We start from the raw sequence: 21,882 nt of genomic DNA, 5'->3' as shown, positions 1-21,882 counted from the left end.
TAAGGAATGAACTCCAAGCAATAAATTTTCCTCGTAGAACTGCTTTCAATGTGTCCCATAGATTCCGATATGTTGTGTCTGTGTTTTCATTTATCTCTAAGAATTTTTTAATTTCCTCCTTGATGTCTTCTATAACCCATTGATCATTCAGTAACCTATTGTTCATTCTCCAAGTGATGCATGATTTTTCCTTACTTCTTTTATTGTTAATTTTCAATTTCATTCCATTATGATCAGATAAGATGCATGGTATTATCTCTACTCCTTTATATTGTCTAAGAGTTGCCCTGTGACATAATATATGATCTATTTTTGAGAAGGATCCATGTGCTGCTGAGAAAAAAAGTGTAACTGCTTGATGTTGGGTGGTATATTCTATATATGTCAATTAAGTCTAGGTTATTAATTGTGTTATTAAGCTCTATAGTTTCCTTATTCAACTTTTGTTTGGAAGATCTGTCCAGTGGTGAGAGAGGTGTGTTGAAGTCTCCCATGATTATTGTATGGTGGTCTATTAGACTCTTGAACTTGAGAAGAGTTTGTTTGATGAACATAGCTGCACCATTGTTTGGGGCATATATATTTATGATTGTTGTGTCTTGTTGGTGTATGGTTCCCTTGAGAAGTATGTAGTGTCCCTCTTCATCCCTTTTGATTAACTTTGGCTTGAAATCTATTTTATTTGATATGAGTATGGACACTCCTGCTTGTTTCTGAAGTCCATATGAGTGATATGATTTTTCCCAACCTTTCACCTTCAGTCTATGTATGTCTTTTCCTATCAAATGCGTCTCCTGAAGGCAGCATATTGTTGGGTCTTGTTTTGTGATCCATTCTACTAGCCTGTGTCTCTTAATTGGTGAGTTTAAGACATTAACATTTAGGGTTATTGTTGAGATATGGGTTGTTCTTCCAGCCATATTTGTTTATTTATGTTACTAAACATGGTTTGTTTTCCTCTTTGATTATTCCCCCCCCTTTACTGTACTACCTCCCGCTGTTGGTTTTCATTGATATTTTCCATTTCCTCTTCCTGTAATATTTTGCCGAGGATGTTTTGAAGACATGGTTTCCTAGCTGCAAATTCTTTTAACTTTTGTTTATCATGGAAGGTTTTAATTTCATCTTCCATCCTGAAGCTTAATTTCGTGGGATACACAATTCTTGGTTGGAACCCATTTTCTTTCAGTGTTTGAAATATGTTATTCCAGGATCTTCTAGCTTTCAGAGTCTGTGTTGAAAGATCAGCTGTTATCCTGATTGGTTTACCCCTAAATGTAATCTGCTTCCTTTCTCTTGTAGCTTTTAAAATTCTCTCCTTATTCTGTATGTTGGGCATCTTCATTATAATGTGTCTAGGTGTGGATCTCTTATGATTTTGCACATTCGGCATCCTGTAGGCTTCTAGGATTTGGGATTCTGTCTCATTCTTCAAGTCTGGGAAGTTTTCTCGTATTATTTCATTGAATAGATTGCTCATTCCTTTGGTTTGGACCTCAATACCTTCCTGTATCCCAATGACTCTTAAGTTTGGTTTCTTTATGTTATCCCATATTTCTTGAATGTTCTGCTCATGGTTTCTTAACAGCTTTGCTGAGCTGTCTATATTCTTCTCCAGTTGAAATACTTTGTCTTCATTGTCTAATGTTCTATCTTCTAAGTGTTCTACTCTGCTGGTAGTATTCTCAATTGAGTTTTTAAGTTGGTTTATTGTTTCCTGCATTTCCAGGATTTCTGTTTGTTTGTTTTTTATAACCTCTATCTCCCTGTATAATTGATCTTTTGCTTCTTGGATTTGTTTATGTAATTCATTGTTGAAGTTGTTGAAGTGGTCTTTCATTGTCTGATTTTGCTGTCTAATGTCTTCCTTGAGACTCCAGATCATCTGAAGCATGTATATCCTGAATTCTTTATCTGACATTCCATCTGCTGCAGATATTACCTCTTCTAAAGTTGAGTTGACCTGCATTGCTTGTGGTCCTTTCTTTCCTTGTCTTTTCATACTGATCGCGTTTCTTTCTGCTTGGTGAAACTGTTGTGTTATTGATTTTTCCCCTATATATTTATATTGCTGTTGTATAGCTGCAAAGTCTCCCTCGCAGGCTTTTGCGGTGGTTCTGCCCCTCCTCCAATTGAGGCAATGTGCCTACCATGCCGGGAGGCCGCTGTGCCTGTACTTTCGATGGGCCTGTTCTTTCGGTGGTCACAGGTCCGCCTACCTTGCAGGCGTGAGCAGCGGCTTTGCCCCTCCACTGGCCGCTAGGCCTGTTCTGTCTGTCGGTTGCAGGTCTGTCTACCTAAAAGGCGCTGGTGGTGGCTCTGCCCCTCCCCCAACTGGGGCGATGTATCTGGCGGTCCACTGGGCCTATTTTGTCAGTGGTCACGGTTCCGCCTACCTTGCACGCACGTGGAGCAGCTGTGTCCCTCCGAGAGTTGCTGGGCCTGACCTGCCGGTGGGTGACAAGTGCGCCTACCTTGCAGGCCCGGGGGTGGCTCTGCCGTTCCGCGGGTTGCTGGGCCTGATATGCTGGTGAGTTGCAGGTCTGCCTACCTTGCAGGCGCCTGGCGGCTCTGCTCCTCCCCCAATCGGGGCGGGGCGATGTGTCTGGCCGGCCTCTGGGCCTGTTCTGTCGGTGGTCAGGGTTCTGCCTACCTAGCAGGCTCGTGGGGCAGCTGTGACCCTCCGCAGTTTGTTGGGCCTGACCTGCCGGTGGGTGGCAAGTGCGCCTACCTTGCAGGCCCGGGGGTGGCTCTGCCGCTCTGTGGATTGCTGTGACTGTTCTGCTGGTGGGTAGTGGGTCCACCTACCTTGCAGGTGCCCGTTGGCTCTGCCCCTCCCCCAACTGGAGCGATGTGTCTGGCGGTCCACTGGGCCTGTTTTGTCGGTGGTCACAGTTCCGCCTACCTTGCACATGCGTGGAGCAGCTGTTTCATTAGTGCCTGGGCACACTCTCTTTGTTTGCCTCCCTCAGGCCCTAAGTTTGTAGAGCTTGGGGCTGAGAACCCCCAGCAAATTTGCTTACCTTCTGGTAGCCACGCCCCCGTATCTGGTGCAAGAGACCTCAGTTGTCAGCACTGGTGGGAGCAGTAGCTGGGAGTTCTGCAATGCGCAGCTCCCTCCGGCTCCCGCACCAGCGCCGCCGCAGCTGCCGCTGGCTCCGGCCGGCTCCCGTGCCGCTGCCGCCGGCTCCAGCCGGCTCCCGTGCCGTTGTGGCGGCGCCGCCGGCTCCCGCGCCACCCTTGGTCTGGCTATTGCGCTCACAGAAGAGCTGGGAGGGGCCCTTAAGTTTTCCCCGCTGATCTATAGCTGAAAGAGCTGTGTTCAGTCAAAAAACAGAGATGATGACGTCAGCTCTCCAAGATGGTGGCCACTGGCTTCCTCTGTGGTCTGACCGATGTGGAGAACCGAATTGGATGGCTTCCTTCCCCGTCTCAAGCCCAGAATTCAGCTCTGAGTACAGTATTTGCACAGCTGGCGGGAGCCTGCAGAATCCCTAGCGCTGTATCTTTGCATTGTTATCTTATCATCGTTTCCCAGCGAGCGCTGCAGACTCTGGCCGCGGGGCGATTTGCTGCATACGCAGCGTGACCCTCAGTGCGGACAAATCTCTCGCGTTTGAGCTCCAGTAGCTGGTCCTTATGCAATGGAAATCCTTCCTCTAGGTTTCGGAGCACCCCAATTTTGCTGGAAATTCCTAACAAGCTAGCTTTTAGCCATTCTACCTTGTCTTTTTCCTGCTCAGTGACGCAGTACACGGGGGTGCTGCACTTCCTTCGCAGCCATCTTGTCAGCAAGAATCTGCTTCTTAATCAGATGCGGCACTGAGTCTTACACACCTTAGGGTCTTGGTATTCACTGGAGTGGGGGAAATGCACCACCCCACCCTTGGGGTCCTACACTAAGCTGCTTTCAAGCCACCTTCCCTGAAGGGGACCTCACTTTCTTCTGGCCCTGGGTAACCCCAGGGACTGTGCTGCCCAGAGGACCCAGTGGTAGATCTGTTCTAACGGACAGCTAGCAGGTGGGCTGTTTGTAACAAGTGATGGTGGTCCGAGTCACATGGCAGTACTGATGGAACAGACAAGCATCTTATTGTGGCCAGAAGGTGGGGAGGCCAAGCTGGGGGTGACAACATCTTGGGTGTAGACACTGAGGCTGCTGATTTTGGGAAGGGCCCGCCAAGTCCTCTGCAGTTCATAATAACAGGCTGAGCAATGGACCTGCCCCAGCCATGGCTGCCCATCACCAGCCCTTGCCAGATCCACAATGAAGGAGTTTCCCAGTATTCTAGATCTTTCCTTTGCTCATGCTGCATCCCTGCCTGAAACACCTTCCCCACCAAACCATCACCTTCAACACACACTGGAAATTGGGAAGACTCACCCTGTTTCCCAGTTGGCAGAGGCCCAGAGAAGCCAATCAAGTGAGGAGTCTAAGGTCACACAGCCTTTTGGGAGTCATTCAGGATATTTCTTGGCTCTCATGGGTGTGTGGTCAGACCCTTCAGGGAACCAACTGCCAGTGACCAAGATTGAGGTTTGTCAGCCTCTGGTGACTTGTAGCCCCAGTCAGGATGCAGGCCACCTTGTCACTATGAAGGGAGCAAAAATAGACAGTACATAAGAGTGACATCTACATGGAGAAAGGCAGATATATAAAAAGAGACTTCCAGTTGGCACAATATAAATCCCTGGATCTAATTATGAGTGAATTTCTCCTTCTTGGTAGGGAAGCCAGTCAATTTCCATGGATGCTGAAACCTAGTGGAGCTGGGGTTTGGTGACTGATGGCATGCACATGGGTAGGCTGGACATGAGTCACATGGCAGTACTGATGGAACAGACAAGCATCTCCTTGAGGCCAGAAGGTGGAGGATTCCAAGCTGGGGGTGCCAACATCTTGGGATGCAGTGCCTCTCACCAGTCTGGGATGTGCACTGAGTCTCATAGGAGGTGTTCATGGACCTTTGAAGACCCACATGTACCAATAATACCTCAGTACTCACATGCTCAGAGTATTTAGTATGGCCAACACTTGTATCCCAGCCACAGGCCCCTGGGCTATCCCTCTGCTCCCAAATGCTCCCACCTTTTGCCCCTCCTCACCTGGTACCTGCATCCCCCCACCACAACACACATGAAAGAACAATAGCTCAACTTGACTGTCTCTGCCCATCCCTTCAACAGCCCATCATGGGTCATTCAGATCCAGGGTCCATCCTTACTAGCGTGCCACACTGCCAGCCCTTGAGACCTTGCATGGGCTCTGCTATACAGCCATTCCATCATAGCTGGTTACTTGGGCTCAGTTCCAGACAACCCTCTTTTGTTCCATGGGGCCTAGACTATCCCTGGGAGTCATTCAGGATCTTTCTTTGGCTCTCATGGGTGTGTGGTCAGGCCTTTTGGGGAACCAACTTCCAGTGATCAAGAGTGAGGTTTGTTAGCTACTGATGACTTGCAGCCCCACATTTAAAAAAAAATTGTGTTGTCAGCATTTCAAAATGACAGTGTTAGGCTGGAGGTGCAGTTCAGTGATAGAGCATGGGCTTCACATGTGTGTGGCTCCAGATTCCATCCTCAGCACCTAAATAAATAAAACACAAAGTAGCCAGGTGCAATGGCACATCCCTGAAATCCCAGCTGCTGCTGAGGCTGAAGCAGGAAGACCCCATGTTAGAGGCCAGCAGCAGCAACTTAGGCCCAGAGCAACATAGTGAGTCCCTGTCTCTAATAAATTAAAAGATCTGGAGATGTTGCTCAGTTGTTAAGCACTCCTGGGTTCAGTCCCTGGAACAAAAAATAGGACAAAACCAATAAACAAAAAGCCCCCCAAACAAACTACATTCTCCAATATCCTTTGCAGACGAGAGTAGCTATGATTATGTGCTGGCCAATGAGATGTCAGTGGAAGCCACTGGGCCTCTAGCTCTTAGTTTTTTCTTTCTTCCCCTTACCCTATTAGTTGTCTTGAGAAGACAAAATAGGAATGCAAAATAGGGAGGGTCTGGGGCTTGATGGCATGCTTGGATAACCATAGAAACCCAGACTACACAGTTCAGAGCTGTTTTCTTTTCAAGTGAAAGGAAGAAATTTCTGTATTATTTTTTTTTCTAGTAGAGAGAAAAGAGATTCATTCGATTTCCTTATTATTGACTCTCTTATTCAGAGTCCTTAGGTTCAGGAACAATCTAGGCCAATAGAACCAGGAACCTGTGTCACCAGTTCCTTTCTCAGGTCTTTTGGGAAGGAAGACTGTACAGGAAACCTGTACAGTCCCTAATCTGAGCCCTTGGGCAGCCTGAGCCCTGAGTCCTGTCCAGAATACTTCACCCTTCCCAGAAGGTTCACAGAGGGGGATTCTCTTTACTCTTGATGTCAACACTCAAGTCCCAAATCTCAAGGCCCCAATGACTCTCCTGAGCACTGTCTCCACAACAGGCAGACGCTGGTCCAAATCTCAATTCCTGCCCTGATTGACCACGTGGAAAGTGACTTTGAGCAAGCCTTGTTCCCATGTATAAAGTGGGGCTGTGCCAACTGAAGACTTGAATCTAAATAAACAATAGGAAGAAGGAAGAAAGGAAGTAGGCAGTGTCCCAGGATGGGAGGTGTGCATAATCGTGTATATTCAAGACTGCTTTTCTCAATGCATCTCCAGCTGTACAGCCCTTCACAATGCTGTACCCACCTTGGGAACATCATATTGGTTTGGTGATTCTATCAAATGCACCACAGTGAAGAAGGATGTAAATAGTAGGAGACACTCTTAGGTCAGGCATGAATTCCTTTCCTTTCTTTCTCATTTTCTATCCTTTTACCTTGAGAGATCATCAGTCCTCATGAGTGATACAGATGCCTCTGTACTGAGAATTAATATCACAGCACTAAAGCCCTTTCTTCTGTTTGCCATGTTTCCTTTGAGGTCTTCATGGTCTTTTCTTACCATCAAGTCAACCAAATCAACTCTTATAATACTCACCTTCTTTATGAAGACCAGTGGAAAAAAGACCTTAGACAGGAAATGAGTACCTTGAATGCCCAAGGAAGCTCACACACCCTCAAATGCCTACACCAAGAATCTGTCTCTCTGTTTCCTAAGAAGTGACTCCTTCATATTAAAGCAAAAATTGATCTAGTGGTATTTTACTCCACCTGTGCTTCAGGAAATAGTCGGGGTTTTTTTGGATTTTTTTTAAATTTTTTTATTATTAGTTGTTCAAAACATTACAAAGCTCTTGACATATCATATTTCATACATTTGATTCCAGCAGTTTATGAACTCCCATTTTTACCCCGTATACATATTGCAGATTCACATTGGTTACACATCCACTTTTTACATACTGCCATACTAGTGTATGTTGTATTCTGCTGCCCTTCTTATCCTCTACTATCCCCCCTCCCCTCCCCTCCCCTCCCCTCCCCTCCCATCTTCTTTCTCTACCCCATCTGCTGTAATTCATTTCTCTCTCTTGTTTTTTTCCCCCTTTCCCGTCACTTCCTCTTATATGTAACTTTGTATAACAATGATGGTCTCCTTCCTTTACCATGCAATTTCCTTTCTCTCTCTCTTTCCCTCCCCCCTCTCCCTGTTTAATGGTGATCTTCTTCTCATGCTCTTCCTCCCTTCTCTGTTCTTAGTTGCTCTCCTTATATCAAAGATTTGATATAAGGAGATAGTGTTTTAAAATGGGTTTTTCATAGTCCATCTCACTTCTCTCTTGTTACCCATTAAATGAGAACACTTTACCTGTCAAGCTTTGGAGGGAATTCAGCAATGAAATCATGCAAAGTGGAAAAGGGTGCACATTGTAGGATAAACAGACAAAGCTCATATTGTCAGGAGACAAAGTTCTCAGTGAGCACAGAAGTAGATATTTGGCTTGCCCAATGTAACAGGAAAATCATTCTCTTTTGTAATTTCTGAAACTGGGAAGGAGCAAGTCCTAATCCAAATTTCTCACATCAACCTGCTCATGGCTAAGCTCAAATTTACACCTTCCAGCTTAGGCAGGACCAGAAAAGTTCCGTGAGGACTGTGTATTTAAACCTGAGAATTGATCCAGTCCATATCCAAGCATGGTTCAGGTGATAGGTATATATTTCCTTCTCTCAACAAAGGGATTTATTTGTTTTGGTACCAGGGATTAAACCCAGGGGTGCTTAACCACAGAGGCACATTTCCAAGCCTTTTTTAAAAATTTAATTATTATTATAATTTCATTTTGAGAAAATGTCTCTTTCAGTTGCTTAGGGTCTTGCTAAGTTGCTGTGGCTGGTTCTAAACTTGTGATCTTCCTGACTCAGTCTCCTAACTCACTGGATTTACTAGCTCAAAGTATGTAGAAATCAAATTTGAGAGGCAAATTTATTGATATCTGAATGTCATGGCTATAAGGGTTTTTTTTCCAGCATACAGACCTGAGAAATCCATCTTCCTGATTTATATTTCTTCATATCTGACAATCTAGTTTTCATAATTTGTTCTTTTTTGCCAGGCTGTTCCCCATTTGTATCCATTTTAGTGAGCTAAGATATGTTTTCTATGATTGGTACCCATCAAAACCCAAGGTCACTTGCTTTGGAAAATGAGAGCTACACATGCAAAAAGTTTTCATCCAGATGGGGCTTGTTTACCATTGTCTGAGAATGGAAGTAGTAGTTTTCTTTTCCTTTGAGGATGCCTTCTCTAATTCTGCAAGACAGATGCTGTCAGACTTCAGATGCAACAAGATTAGTAGTCTATTGAGAGATGAGCTTAAGCTATGTGCTCCATATAACCTCATCTTGGAAGCCACAGCTCAAAATCTAAGTGGAAGAGAAGGAAGGGGAAGCTCCTAGGTAGGAACTGGAGGAATGCAATGTTACATCTAACTCTTGCCACACCATAACCAGGACACAGGTACTTTTCCTAATGTGCTACAGGACCTCTTTAAGTTTAAGGCAGGGAGTAATTTTCATGTACTATATAGGATTTTATTTTGTTTTATTATAAAAATTTATAATATTATATGTATTATCTTACATGAGCGATTTTAAAGTATAAGGACTCATGAGGAATAATAATTCAAAGTCCAACAATTTGTATCTTTACATAAATTTATAGAACTTAAAATGTTTCAAATCTTCATATATTTGTTGACAATTCATATTTCTTCTTATGTGAGGTGTCTGCTCACTTCTTTGCCTATTTATTAATTGGGTTGTCAGGTTTTTTTATATTTTTATTTCTTTATATGTCCTGATGATTACTGCTCTCTCTCTGAGGTGCAGGTTGAAAATATTTTCTCCAATTCTCTAGGCTCTCTCTTCACATCTTGCTTGTTTTCTTTTCTGTAAAGAAACTTTCTAATTTGATACCATTCCATGAATTTACTCTCTCTTTTTTTTTTTTTTTTTTTTGGTGGGAGGGGTAGGGGTTAGTGTGGATTAAACTCAGGGACACACAACCACTTATTCACATACACAACACCATTTTGTATTTAATTTGAGAGAGGGTTATAATTCTTTTGTTTAAAAATATTTTTGAGGAAGTCAGAGATTTGAGTCTACATTTTCATGTAATAGGTGTAATTTCTCCGGTCTAATGCTTAGATCCTTGATCCAATTTGAATTAAATTTTGAACAGCATGGGAGATAGGAGTCTAATTTTAGTTTATTACACATTGATTTCCAGTTTTTCCAGCACCTTTTTTTTTTGAAAAGAGTATCTTTTCTTCAATGTATGTTTATGGTGCCTTTGTCTCCTATGAGAACACTGCATTCGTGTGGTTTTCTTCTCTTTATCTTCTATTCTGTACCATTTGTCTTCAAGCCTGTTTTGGTGCCAATATCAAGCTGTTCTGTTACTATAGCTCTGTAGTATAAGTTAAGGTCTGGTATGGTGATGCCTCCTGTTTTACTTTTCTTGCTGAGGATTGCTTTGTCTATTCTGGGTCTCTTATTATTCCAAGTGGTTTCATAACTGCTTTTTCTGCTTCTATAAGAACAACATTAGAATCTTAATGGGAATTACACTGAATATGTGTGATGTTTTGGTCATATGACCATTTTGACCATGTTAATTATGCCTATCCAACAACATGGGAGACATTGCCATCTTCTAAGGTCTTTTTCAATTTATCTCTTTAGTGTGATGTAGATTTCATGGTGGAGGATATTCTCCTCTTTTGTTCAATTGATTCACAAATATTTTATTTTATTTGAGGCTATTGTGACTGAAAAAGTTTTCCTAATTTCTCTTTCAGTTGATTCATTCCTGATGTATAAGAACACAATTAATTTGTGGGTGTTAATTTCATATTCTGCCACTGTGCAGGATATGTGTTCAATAAGTTTTCTGGTGGAATTTTTGGATCTCCTGATTATAGCAACATGTCATCTGTAAATGGTGATAGTTTGTGTTTTTATTTTCCTATTTATATCTCTTAATATTTCTTTTGTGTAACTGCTCTGGCTAGAGTTTTCAGGACTATGATTAATAGAAGTGGTGAAAGGGGACATCGTTCTCTTGTTTCTACCTTTAGAGGGCATGCTTTTAATTTTTCATTTTATTGATGTTGATCTTGGGTTTACCATGTAGCTTTTATAAAGTTCATGTATGTTCCTACTGTCCCTAGTTTTTCTAGTGTTTTGAATAGGAATGGATGCTGTAATTAGTCAAGTGTGTGTGTGTGTGTGTGTGTGTGTGTGTGTGTGTGGTGTTTTTTAATCTATTGATATAATAATGTGGTTCTTGTCTGTAAGTGAATTAACATGCTGAATTATGTTTATTGATTTCTGTATATTGAACCAACCTCGCATCCCTGGGAAGAACCCCATATGAACCTGGTGCACTATGTTTTAATATGTTTTTGAGGGTGATTTTCCAGTAATTTATAAATAATTTTTTCATGTATGTTTATTAGAAATATTAATCAGATTTTTTTCCTTTGTGTGTCTTTTTCTGCTTTTGCTATCAGGGTGATTTTAGATTTTTAGAGTGAGTTTGAAAAGGTTACCTCCTTTTCTATTTATGGGATGATTTGAGGAGGACTGGTGGTATTTATTTCTCAAGGTCTGGTAGACTCCACCAAGAATCCATCGTCCTGGTCTTTTATTCTTGGTAGGCTTTTGGTTGCTTCAGTTTGATCTCTTTTAAATTTCTGTGTCCTCCTGATTCTATTTGGGTAGGTCATGTGTCCCTAGAAATTTGTTGATGTTGTCAAGATTTTATGTTTTGTTAGAGTGTGAATTTTCAAAAGAGGATCTGAGCATAATCTGTATTTCATAGTGTTCCTTGTGATCTTTTCATTTTCATCACTGATACAAAACACCTAACAAAAATGAAAGCATATACTGTGGCATTTCTAAGCAGAGACAAAAATTAAGAAGGAGACCCTACCATCTCTCTACATGTTCCCCTGGAAGACAATTGGAATGTGGAAACATCTATGTTTATTGCATGTAGAAATTTTAAAATGAAAAGAAAATAATGTCCAATATTATAGGACTTAAGAATCAAATTTTTGCCAAAGGAAGCCAATCATACATGGGCATTTTTTTACCTATACTAAGAAATCTTTAACATATTGCACATACTCTCCCACAACAAGATTAGAGACAAATGACAAAACAATAATGGATGATTTTATTGTGCTTTGTATATATCAAACACATATTTAATTACTCACTCCAGCAATACCAGAAGGAAAGTACTAACCTGACCCACATTAACGGATGACATACACTGAGGCACAAATCATTAGGTATGATGACAGTATCCTCACAGTAAATTGTGGGACCTGAATTAAATGAAGGCCAAGTCTGAGGAGAAAAAAAAAATAACTAAGCTCTTTACAATTCTATACTTGAATAAAGAAACCATGGGAATGGGCATATTGATATTATTTTCCTGGAGATATATATATATATATATATATATATATATATATATATATATATATATATATATATATATATATAATTTAGTTGTAGATGGACACAATACTTTTATTTATTTATTTTTGTTTGGGGGCCATGACTGACCCCAGTGGCTAGGCATCACTATACCACAGAGCTACACCCCAGGCCAAGACTCCTATTTCTGCTTATCTTAACTTTACATCAACAGATTGTGGAACATATTTTTTATATAAGCAGCAATATTTTAGATACTTCAGATCAAAGCCAAATACAATAGCATGTTCATCTTTAAGAAATCTGCAGGGAAGATAGAAAGTCTGACCACTAAATCACATAATTTATGCTGTTAAGGAAAACCTAAGGTTTACAGGCTCAATAACAAGAGTAAGATCTGAGCACTTCCATGAAATAAGTAGGAGTGTACAAAATCATTACTCAGAAGAATTACAAATGCTTGAGATAAAATTTATTTATTTATTTATTTATTTTTATATATTTTTTTATTGTTGGTTGTTCAAAACATTACATAGTTCTTGATATATCATATTTCACACTTTGATTCAAGTGGGTTATGAACTCCCATTTTTACTCCGTTTACAAATTGCAGAATCACATCAGTTACACTTCCATTGATTTATATATTGCCATACTATGGTCTGTTGTATTCTGCTGCCTTTCCGATCCGTTACTACCCCCCTCCCCTCCCCTCCCCTCCCCTCTTCTCTCTCTACCCACTCTACTGCAGTTCATATCTCCCCCTTGTATTATTTTTCCCTTTCCCCTCGTTACCTCTTGTATGTAATTTTGTATAACCCTGAGGGTCTCCTTCCATTTCCATGCAATTTCCCTTCTCCCTCCCTTTCCCTCCCACCTCTCGTCCCTGTTTAATGTTAATCTTCTTCTCATGCTCTTCGTCCCTACTCTGTTCTTAGTTACTCTCCTTATATCAAAGAAGACATTTGGCATTTGTTTTTTAGGGATTGGCTGGCTTCACTCAGCATAATCTGCTCTAATGCCATCCATTTCCCTCCAAATTCTATGATTTTGTCATTTCTTAATGCAGAGTAATATTCCATTGTGTATAAATGCCACATTTTTTTTATCCATTCGTCTATTGAAGGGCATCTAGGTTGGTTCCACAGTCTTGCTATTGTGAATTGTGCTGCTATGAACATCGATGTAGCAGTGTCCCTGTAGCATGCTCTATTTAGGTCTTTAGGGAATAGACCGAGAAGGGGAATAGCTGGGTCAAATGGTGGTTCCATTCCCAACTTTCCAAGAAATCTCCATACTGCTTTCCAGATTGGCTGCACCAATTTGCAGTCCCACCAACAATGAACAAGTGTACCCTTTTCCCCACATCCTCGCCAGCACTTGTTGTTGTTTGACTTCCTAATGACTGCCAATCTTACTGGAGTGAGATGGTATCTTAGGGTGGTTTTGATTTGCATTTCTCTGACTGCTAGGGATGGTGAGCATTTTTTCATGTACTTGTTGATTGATTGTATGTCCTCCTCTGAGAAGTGTCTGTTCATGTCTTTGGCCCATTTGTTGATTGGGTTATTTGTTATCTTGTTGTCTAATTTTTTGAGTTCTTTGTATACTCTGGATATTAGGGCTCTATCTGAAGTGTGAGGAGTAAAGATTTGTTCCCAGGATGTAGGCTCCCTATTTACCTCTCTTGTTGTTTCTTTTTCTGAGAAAAAACTTTTTAGTTTGAGTAAGTCCCATTTGTTGATTCTAGTTATTAACTGTTGTGCTATGGGTGTCCTATTGAGGAATTTGGAGCCCGACCCCACAGTATGTAGATCGTAGCCGACTTTTTCTTCTATCAGACGCCGTGTCTCTGATTTGATATCAAGCTCCTTGATCCATTTTGAGTTAACTTTAGTGCATGGCGAGAGAAAGGGATTCAGTTTCATTTTGTTGCATATGGATTTCCAATTTTCCCAGCACCATTTGTTGAAGATGCTATCCTTCCTCCATTGCATGCTTTTAGCCCCTTTATCAAATATAAGATAGTTGTAGTTTTGTGGGTTGGTTTCTGTGTCCTCTATTCTGTACCATTGGTCCACCCGCCTGTTTTGGTACCAGTACCATGCTGTTTTTGTTACTATTGCTCTGTAGTATAGTTTGAAGTCTGGTATCGCTATACCGCCTGATTCACCCTTCCTGCTTAGCATTGTTTTTGCTATTCTGGGTCTTTTATTTTTCCATATGAATTTCATGATTACTTTCTCTATTTCTATAAGAAATGCCATTGGGATTTTGATTGGTATTGCATTAAACCTATAGAGAACTTTTGGTAATATTGTCATTTTGATGATGTTAGTTCTGCCTATCCATGAACAGGGTATATTTTTCCATCTTCTAAGATCCTCTTCTATTTCTCTCTTTAGGGTTCTGTAGTTTTCATTGTATAAGTCTTTCACCTCTTTTGTTAGGTTGATTCCTAAGTATTTTATTTTTTGGGGGGATATTGTGAATGGAGTGGTTGTCCTCATTTCCATTTCAGAGGATTTGTCGCTGATATACAGGAATGCCTTTGATTTATGTGTGTTGATTTTATATCCTGCCACTTTACTGAATTCATTTATTAGCTCTAATAGTTTCTTTGTAGACCCTTTTGGGTCTGCTAGGTATAGAATCATGTCATCTGCAAATAGTGATAATTTAAGTTCTTCTTTTCCTATTTTTATGCCTTTAATTTCTTTCGTCTAATTGCTCTGGCCAGTGATTCGATAACTATGTTGAACAGAAGTGGTGAGAGAGGGCATCCCTGTCTTGTTCCAGATTTTAGAGGGAATGCCTTCAATTTTTCTCCATTCAGAATGATGCTAGCCTGCGGTTTAGCATAGATTGCTTTTACAATGTTGAGGTAAGTTCCTGTTATCCCTAGTTTTTCTAGCGTTTTGAACATAAAGGGATGCTGTACTTTGTCGAATGCTTTTTCTGCATCTATCGAGATGATCATATGGTTCTTATTTTTAAGTCTATTGATGTGGTGAATAACATTAATTGATTTCCGTATATTGAACCAGCCTTGCATCCCAGGGATGAATCCTACTTGATCATGGTGCACAATTTTTTTGATATGTTTTTGAATCCGATTTGCCAAAATTTTATTGAGGATTTTTGCATCTAGGTTCATTAGAGATATTGGTCTGTAGTTTTCTTTCTTTGAAGTGTCTTTGTCTGGTTTAGGAATCAGGGTGATGTTGGCCTCTTAGAAAGAATTTGGAAGTTCTCCCTCTTTTTCTATTTCCTGAAATAGCTTGAAAAGTATTGGTGTTAGTTCCTCTTTAAAGGTTTTGTAAAACTCTGCTGTATACCCATCCGGTCCTGGGCTTTTCTTAGTTGGTAGTCTTTTGATGGTTTCTTCTATTTCCTCAATTGATATTGGTCTGTTTAGGTTGTCTATATCCTCCTGCCTTAATCTGGGCAGATCATATGACTTAAGAAATTTATCGATGCCTTCACTATCTTCTATTTTATTGGAGTATAAGGATTCAAAATAGTTTCTGATTATCTTCTGTATTTCTGAAGTGTCTGTTGTGATATTGCCTTTTTCATCCCGTATGCTAGTAATTTGATTTCTCTCTCTTCTTCTCTTCGTTAGCATGGCTAAGGGTCTGTCGATTTTATTTATTTTTTCAAAGAACCAACTTTTAGTTTAGTCAATCTTTTCAATTGTTTCTTTTGTTTCAATTTCATTAATTTCAGCTCTGATTTTAATAATTTCTTGCCTTCTACTTCTTTTGCTGTTGTTTTGCTCTTCTTTTTCTAGGATTTTGAGATGGAGTATGAGATCATTTATTTGTTGGTTTTTTCTTTTTTTAAGGAATGAACTCCAAGCAATGAATTTTCCTCTTAGAACTGCTTTTAATGTGTCCCATAGATTCCGATATGTTGTGTCTGTGCTTTCATTTATCTCTAAGAATTTTTTAATTTCCTCCTTGATGTCTTCTATAACCCATTGATCATTTAGTAACCAATTGTTCATTCTCCAAGTGATGCATGTTTTTTCCTTCCTTCTTTTATCGTTGATTTTCAGTTTCATTCCATTATGATCAGATAAGATGCATGGTATTATCTCCACTCCTTTATATTGTCTAAGAGTTGCCCTGTGACATAATATATGATCTATTTTTGAGAAGGATCCATGTGCTGCTGAGAAAAAAGTGTAACTGCTTGATGTTGGGTGGTATATTCTATATATATCAATTAAGTCTAGGTTATTAATTGTGTAATTGAGTTCTATAGTTTCCTTATTCAACTTTTGTTTGGAAGATCTGTCTTGTGGTGAGAGAGGTGTGTTGAAGTCTCCCATGATTATTGTATGTTGGTCTATTAGACTCTTAAACTTAAGAAGAGTTTGTTTGATGAACATAGCTGCACCATTGTTTGGGGCATATATATTTATGATAGTTATGTCTTGTTGGTGTATGGTTCCCTTGAGCAGTATGTAGTGTCCCTCTTTATCCCTTTTGATTAACTTTGGCTTGAAATCTATTTTATTTGATATGAGTATGGACACTCCTGCTTGTTTTCTAAGTCCATATGAGTGATATGATTTTTCCCAACCTTTCACCTTCAGTCTATGTATGTCTTTTCCTATCAAATGCGTCTCCTGTAGGCAGCATATTGTTGGGTCTTGTTTTGTGATCCATTCTACTAGTCTGTGTCTCTTGATTGGTGAGTTTAAGCCATTAACATTTAGGGTTATTATTGAGATATGGGTTGTTCTTCCAGCCATAATTGTTTATTTATGTTACTAAACATGGTTTGTTTTCCTTTTTTGATTATTTTCCCCCTCTTTACTGTCCTACCTCCCACTGTTGGTATTCATTGTTATTTTCCATTTCCTCTTCCTGTAATGTTTTGCCGAGGATGTTTTGAAGACATGGTTTTCTAGCTGCAAATTCTTTTAACTTTTGTTTATCGTGGAAGGTTTTAATTTCATCTTCCATCCTGAAGCTTAATTTCGCTGGATACATGATTCTTGGTTGGAACCCATTTTCTTTCAGTTTTTGAAATATGTGATTCCAGGATCTTCTAGCTTTCAGAGTCTGTGTTGAAAGATCAGCTGTTATCCTGATTGGTTTACCCCTAAATGTAATCTGCTTCCTTTCTCTTGTAGCTTTTAAAATTCTCTCCTTATTCTGTATGTTGGGCATCTTCATTATAATGTGTCTAGGTGTGGATCTCTTATGATTTTGCACATTCGGTGTCCTGTATGCTTCTAGGATTTGGGATTCTGTCTCATTCTTCAAGTCTGGGAAGTTTTCTCGTATTATTTCATTGAATAGGTGGTTCATTCCTTTGGTTTGGACCTCTATACCTTCCTGTATCCCAATGACTCTTAAGTTTGGTCTCTTTATATTATCCCATATTTCTTGGATGTTCTGCTCATGGTTTCTTAACAGTTTTGCTGAGCTATCTATGTTCTTTTCAAGTTGAAATACTTTGTCTTCATTGTCTGATGTTCTATCTTCTAAGTGTTCTACTCTGCTGGTAGTATTCTCAATTGAGTTTTTAAGTTGGTTTATTGCTTCCTGCATTTCTAGGATTTCTGTTTGTTTGTTTTTTATTACCTCTATCTCCCTGTATAGTTGATCTTTTGCTTCTTGGATTTGTTTATGTAATACATTGTCGAAGTGGTCGAAATGATCTTTCATTGTCTGATTTTGCTGTCTAATGTCTTCCTTGAGACTCCAGATCATTTGCAGCATGTATATCCTGAATTCTTTATCTGACATTCCATCTGCTGCAGCTATAACCTCTTCTAAAGTTGAGTTGACCTGCATTGCTTGTGGTCCTTTCTTTCCTTGTCTTTTCATATTGCTCGTGTTTCTTTCTGCTTAGTGAAACTATTGTGTTTTTGAAATTTTTCCCCCTATATATTTATATTGCTCTTGTATAGTTGAAAAGTCTCCCTTGCAGGGGCGGGCGGCAGCTCTGCTCCTCCTCCAATTGGGGTGATCTGTCTACCACGCTGGTGGGCCGCTGGGACTGTTCTGCCGGTCGGTCGCAGGTCTGCCTACCTTGGAGGCGCGGGCAGCGGCTCTGCTCTGCCCTTCCTCCTATTGGTGTGACGTGTCTACCACGTCACCACGTCCGTGAACCCCTGGGCCTGTTCCACCAGTTAGTCGCGGATCTGACTATCTTGCAGGCGTGGGCGGCGGCTCTGCTCTGCCCCTTCTCCAATTGGGTTGTCGTGACTACCTCCCCGGCAGGTCGCTGTGCCTGTTCTGGGCGCGGGCTGCGGCTCTGCTCTGCCCCTACTCCAAATGGAGTGATGTGACTGCCACGCTGGCGGGCCGCTGGGCCTGATCCAGGCTCGGGGAGCGGCTCTGCTCTGCCCCTCCCCCAAGTGGTGTGACGTGTCTACCACGCCGGCAGGCCGCTGGGGCTGTTCTGCCAGACTGTCACAGGCCTGCCTACCTTGCGGACGCGGGTGGAGGATCTGCTTTCCCCCTACTCCAGTTGGGGATTCTTGACAACCACGCCGGCGGGTCGCTGGGCCTATTCCGGGCTCTGGCAGCGGCTCTGTTCGGCCCCCGCTCTAGCCGGAGCGACGCGACACCACGCCGGCGGGTCGCTGGGCCTGTTCTGGGCTCTGGCGGCGGCTCTGTTCGGCCCCCGCTCCAGCCGGAGCGACGCGACACCACGCCGGCGGGTCGCTGGGCCTGTTCCGGGCGCAGGCGGCGGCTCTGATCGGCCCCCGCTCCAGCCGGAGCGACGCGACACCACGCCGGCGGGTCGCTGGGCCTGCTCCGGGCCCCGGCGGCGGCTCTGTTCGGCCCCTGCTCTAGCCGGAGCGACGCGACACCACGCCGGCGGGTCGCTGTGCCTGTTCCGGGCTCTGGCGGCGGCTCTGTTCGGCCCCCGCTCTAGCCGGAGCGACGCGACACCACGCCGACGGGTCGCTGTGCCTGTTCCGGGCTCTGGCGGCGGCTCTGTTCGGCCCCCGCTCTAGCCGGAGCGACGCGACACCACGCCGGCGGGTCGCTGTGCCTGTTCCGGGCTCTGGCGGCGGCTCTGTTCGGCCCCTGCTCTAGCCGGAGCGACGCGACACCACGCCGGCGGGTCGCTGTGCCTGTTCCGGGCTCTGGCGGCGGCTCTGTTCGGCCCCTGCTCTAGCCGGAGCGACGCGACACCACGCCGGCGGGTCGCTGTGCCTGTTCCGGGCTCTGGCGGCGGCTCTGTTCGGCCCCTGCTCTAGCCGGAGCGACGCGACACCACGCCGGCGGGTCGCTGTGCCTGTTCCGGGCTCTGGCGGCGGCTCTGTTCGGCCCCTGCTCTAGCCGGGGCGACGCGACACCACGCCGGCAGGTTGCTGGGCCTGTTCCGGGCTCTGGCGGCGGCTCTGCTCCGCCCCTCTGGCCTTCACAGTATTCAGCAGGACCCGGACCGAGAGACAGTTTCCGCGGGTTCTTTATCCCTGGGCCAGAGCAGTTCCGGGAGCCAGAATTCAGCCTCTCCGGACTTGGTGCATGCTCCGACAGGAGCAGGCTCCAAGAAGCAGTTTCCGCGGGTTCTATAGCCCTGGGCCAGAGCAGCTCCGGTAGCCGGAGCTCCGCCACTCCGGGCTCGGTGCGTGTTCTGATAGGAGCAGGCTCCAAGAAGCAGTTTCCGCGTGTTATTTAGCACTAAGTCTGAGCAATTTGTCTGCGAGACTCAGACAATTGTCAGCCTGAAATTACCTGTTCTATAGCTGAAAGAGCTGCAATCAGTCAAAAACAAGGATGGTGACGTCAGCTCTCCAAGATGGTGGCCGCTGGCTTCCTCCGTGGTCTGACCGGTGTGGAGAACCGAACTGGACCGTTTCCTTCCCCGTCTCCAACCCAGAATTCAGCTCCGAGCTCAGCAAATGCCTAGCTGGCAGGAGCCCGCAGAATCAGCATCGCTGTATCTCTGCGCCACCAGCCCGTCGTTTCCCAGTGCACTCCGCAGACTCCAGCCGCAGGGCGATCTGCCGAACAATAAGCGCTCCGTACGGACAAATCGCTCGCTTTTGAGCCCCTGAAGCTGATCCTCGTGCGATGAAAATCCTTCCACTAGGTTTTGGAGCACCCCAATTTTGCTGGAAATTCCTAACCAGATAGCTTTTAGCCGTTCTAACTCATCATTTTCCCTCACAGTGACGCAGTACTCGGAGTTACTGCACTCCCTTCGCGGCCATCCAAAATTTATTTTTAATTTATATTTTATTTACTTTTTCCTGTTTTAGAGTTTGGGATAAAGCCAGGTCTCCATTCGTGGTAGGCCAGTTCTCTACCTTGGAACCACAAACCAGCCCTTAACTTGAAATTAAGGTGAAGAATAAGACCCTGTCCTCTTTACAAAGATATGTGTTGTTAATCATGATTCTAGACATTGTAAAGGTGGCAGATGGACTGGAAGCATGGCAATAAAAAGGTGTTGCTGTCAAATGCTCCTGTTTTTCTTCCCAGGATACTGATAAAGATGGACCAACATTTCAGTTATGTTGTCATAAGAAATGCCTTCTATCCTCAGGCTGGCATTGGGATCTCAGCAAACACCTTTCTGCTTTGTCTCCACACTGCTGCTGTCTTTGTGGGCATCAAGCCCAGGCTCACCGACCTCCCTGTCAACCACCTGGCTCTAACACACATCCTCATGCTCCTCACCATGGGCCTTTTGGTATCTGCAGACATTTGGGAAACACAGGACATTCCAGGTGACTTCAAATGCAAAGTGCTTGCCTTCCTAAACAGGGTCATGAGGGGACGCTCCATCTGCACCACCTGTGTCCTGAGTGTGCTTCAGGCCATCACCATCAGCCCCAGTGGCTCCTGGTTGGCCCACTTCAAACTGAAATCCACAAATCCCATTGTGGGGCTATTTGTCTTCTTATGGGTCCTCACCATGTCCCTCTCCAGCAACCTGCTCCTCTGCACTGTGGCGACTCCCAATAAGACCCAACCTGGCCTTCTGTTTCTCACTGAGCACTGTTCCTTTCTGCTCATGAGCTACAGGAGCAGGACCTTCTTTCTTGCTTTCATGGCATTCAGAGATCTCCTATTTCTGGGTCTTATGGTTCTTTCCAGTACATATATGATACTTTTCTTGCATAGATATAAACAAAGATCCAAGTATCTCCATAGCCCTCATTTTTCTCCAAGAAGTTCCCCAGAACAAAGGGCCACTAACACCATCCTGTTGCTCATCAGCTGCTTTGAGATCCTGTACTGTGCGGACTGCATCATCTCCTTCTTCACAGGTGCAGTGTGTACCAGTGACCCCATCCTGCTTGGTCTTCAAATGCTCTTAGCCAATGGTTATGGCACAATCAGTCCTTTGGTGCTGATCAGTGGTGACACTCAAATAATTAAAAGTCTAAAAACTAAATGGAGAAACAAAGGTCAGTTTCTGCCTAAACTAATCTAAAGCAAAGTTGACACATTCCTTAATTTTTTTTCTCTAATTCATAACATTTCTCCTCTGACCAAAACAAAACAAAACAAAAAAAAAAAAACATTAAGTAGTTTTAAATAGTATTAAGATACTATTTAAAACATTAAATAGTATCTTAAAACAAATTAAATACTTATCAAGTACTTTGTGGATTTTTTTTCTGTATAGGCATCTGGGTTTTGTTCAATAGTTTTATTAATTTTCACTATATCTGGTTTCATTTGATACTATAAATTTTTAGTTGACATTGCATCTCAGACCTTAATACTGGGTCAGTTTTCTTCCAGCTTTGCATTTCTTAAAATTTCTTTCAATGAAATTCTATTAGAGGCACATTGATGTCTTTGTTTTTTTTCCAAAAATAGATACATGCTTATATTCAAGCGACTCAGGAGACTAACGCAAAAGGATTGCAAGTTTGAGGGCACCCTGGGAAATTTAGTGAGACTCTGGCCCTACATAAAAAAAAATGGCAGAAGATCAGTGGTGAACCACCTTGGAGTTTATTTCCCTGTACCAAAACCATTACAACAA

The 21,882-nt window shown here is 42.7% G+C and overlaps 1 protein-coding gene across 1 annotated transcript; it reads left to right on the top strand.

Annotated features, from left to right (window-relative positions):
• Positions 1-3,105: 3,105 nt before the first annotated feature.
• LOC143404244 (putative vomeronasal receptor-like protein 4) lies at positions 3,106-21,321 on the top strand. The gene is made up of 2 exons (XM_076862495.1): positions 3,106-3,243; positions 20,428-21,321. The coding sequence occupies exons 1-2, from the start codon at positions 3,106-3,108 to the stop codon at positions 21,319-21,321; spliced, it is 1,032 nt and encodes a 343-aa protein (XP_076718610.1).
• The last annotated feature ends 561 nt before the right edge of the window (positions 21,322-21,882 follow it).

The sequence above is a fragment of the Callospermophilus lateralis genome, chromosome 7 (assembly GCF_048772815.1).
Source record: "Callospermophilus lateralis isolate mCalLat2 chromosome 7, mCalLat2.hap1, whole genome shotgun sequence".
Lineage (NCBI taxonomy): Eukaryota > Metazoa > Chordata > Mammalia > Rodentia > Sciuridae > Callospermophilus > Callospermophilus lateralis.
Note: the sequence above shows the minus strand (reverse complement) of the source record. Positions and strands in the feature narration are given on the sequence as shown.

What these genes read in the sequence shown, in the direction of transcription:
- LOC143404244 (XM_076862495.1), top strand. Translation starts at nt 3,106, where the DNA reads ATGCGCAGCTCCCTCCGGCTCCCGCACCAGCGCCGCCGCAGCTGCCGC. An exon ending in CGGCTCCCGCGCCACCCTTG is followed by an intron (nt 3,244 to 20,427) that starts GTCTGGCTATTG and finishes TTCTATCCTCAG; the next exon opens with GCTGGCATTGGGATCTCAGC.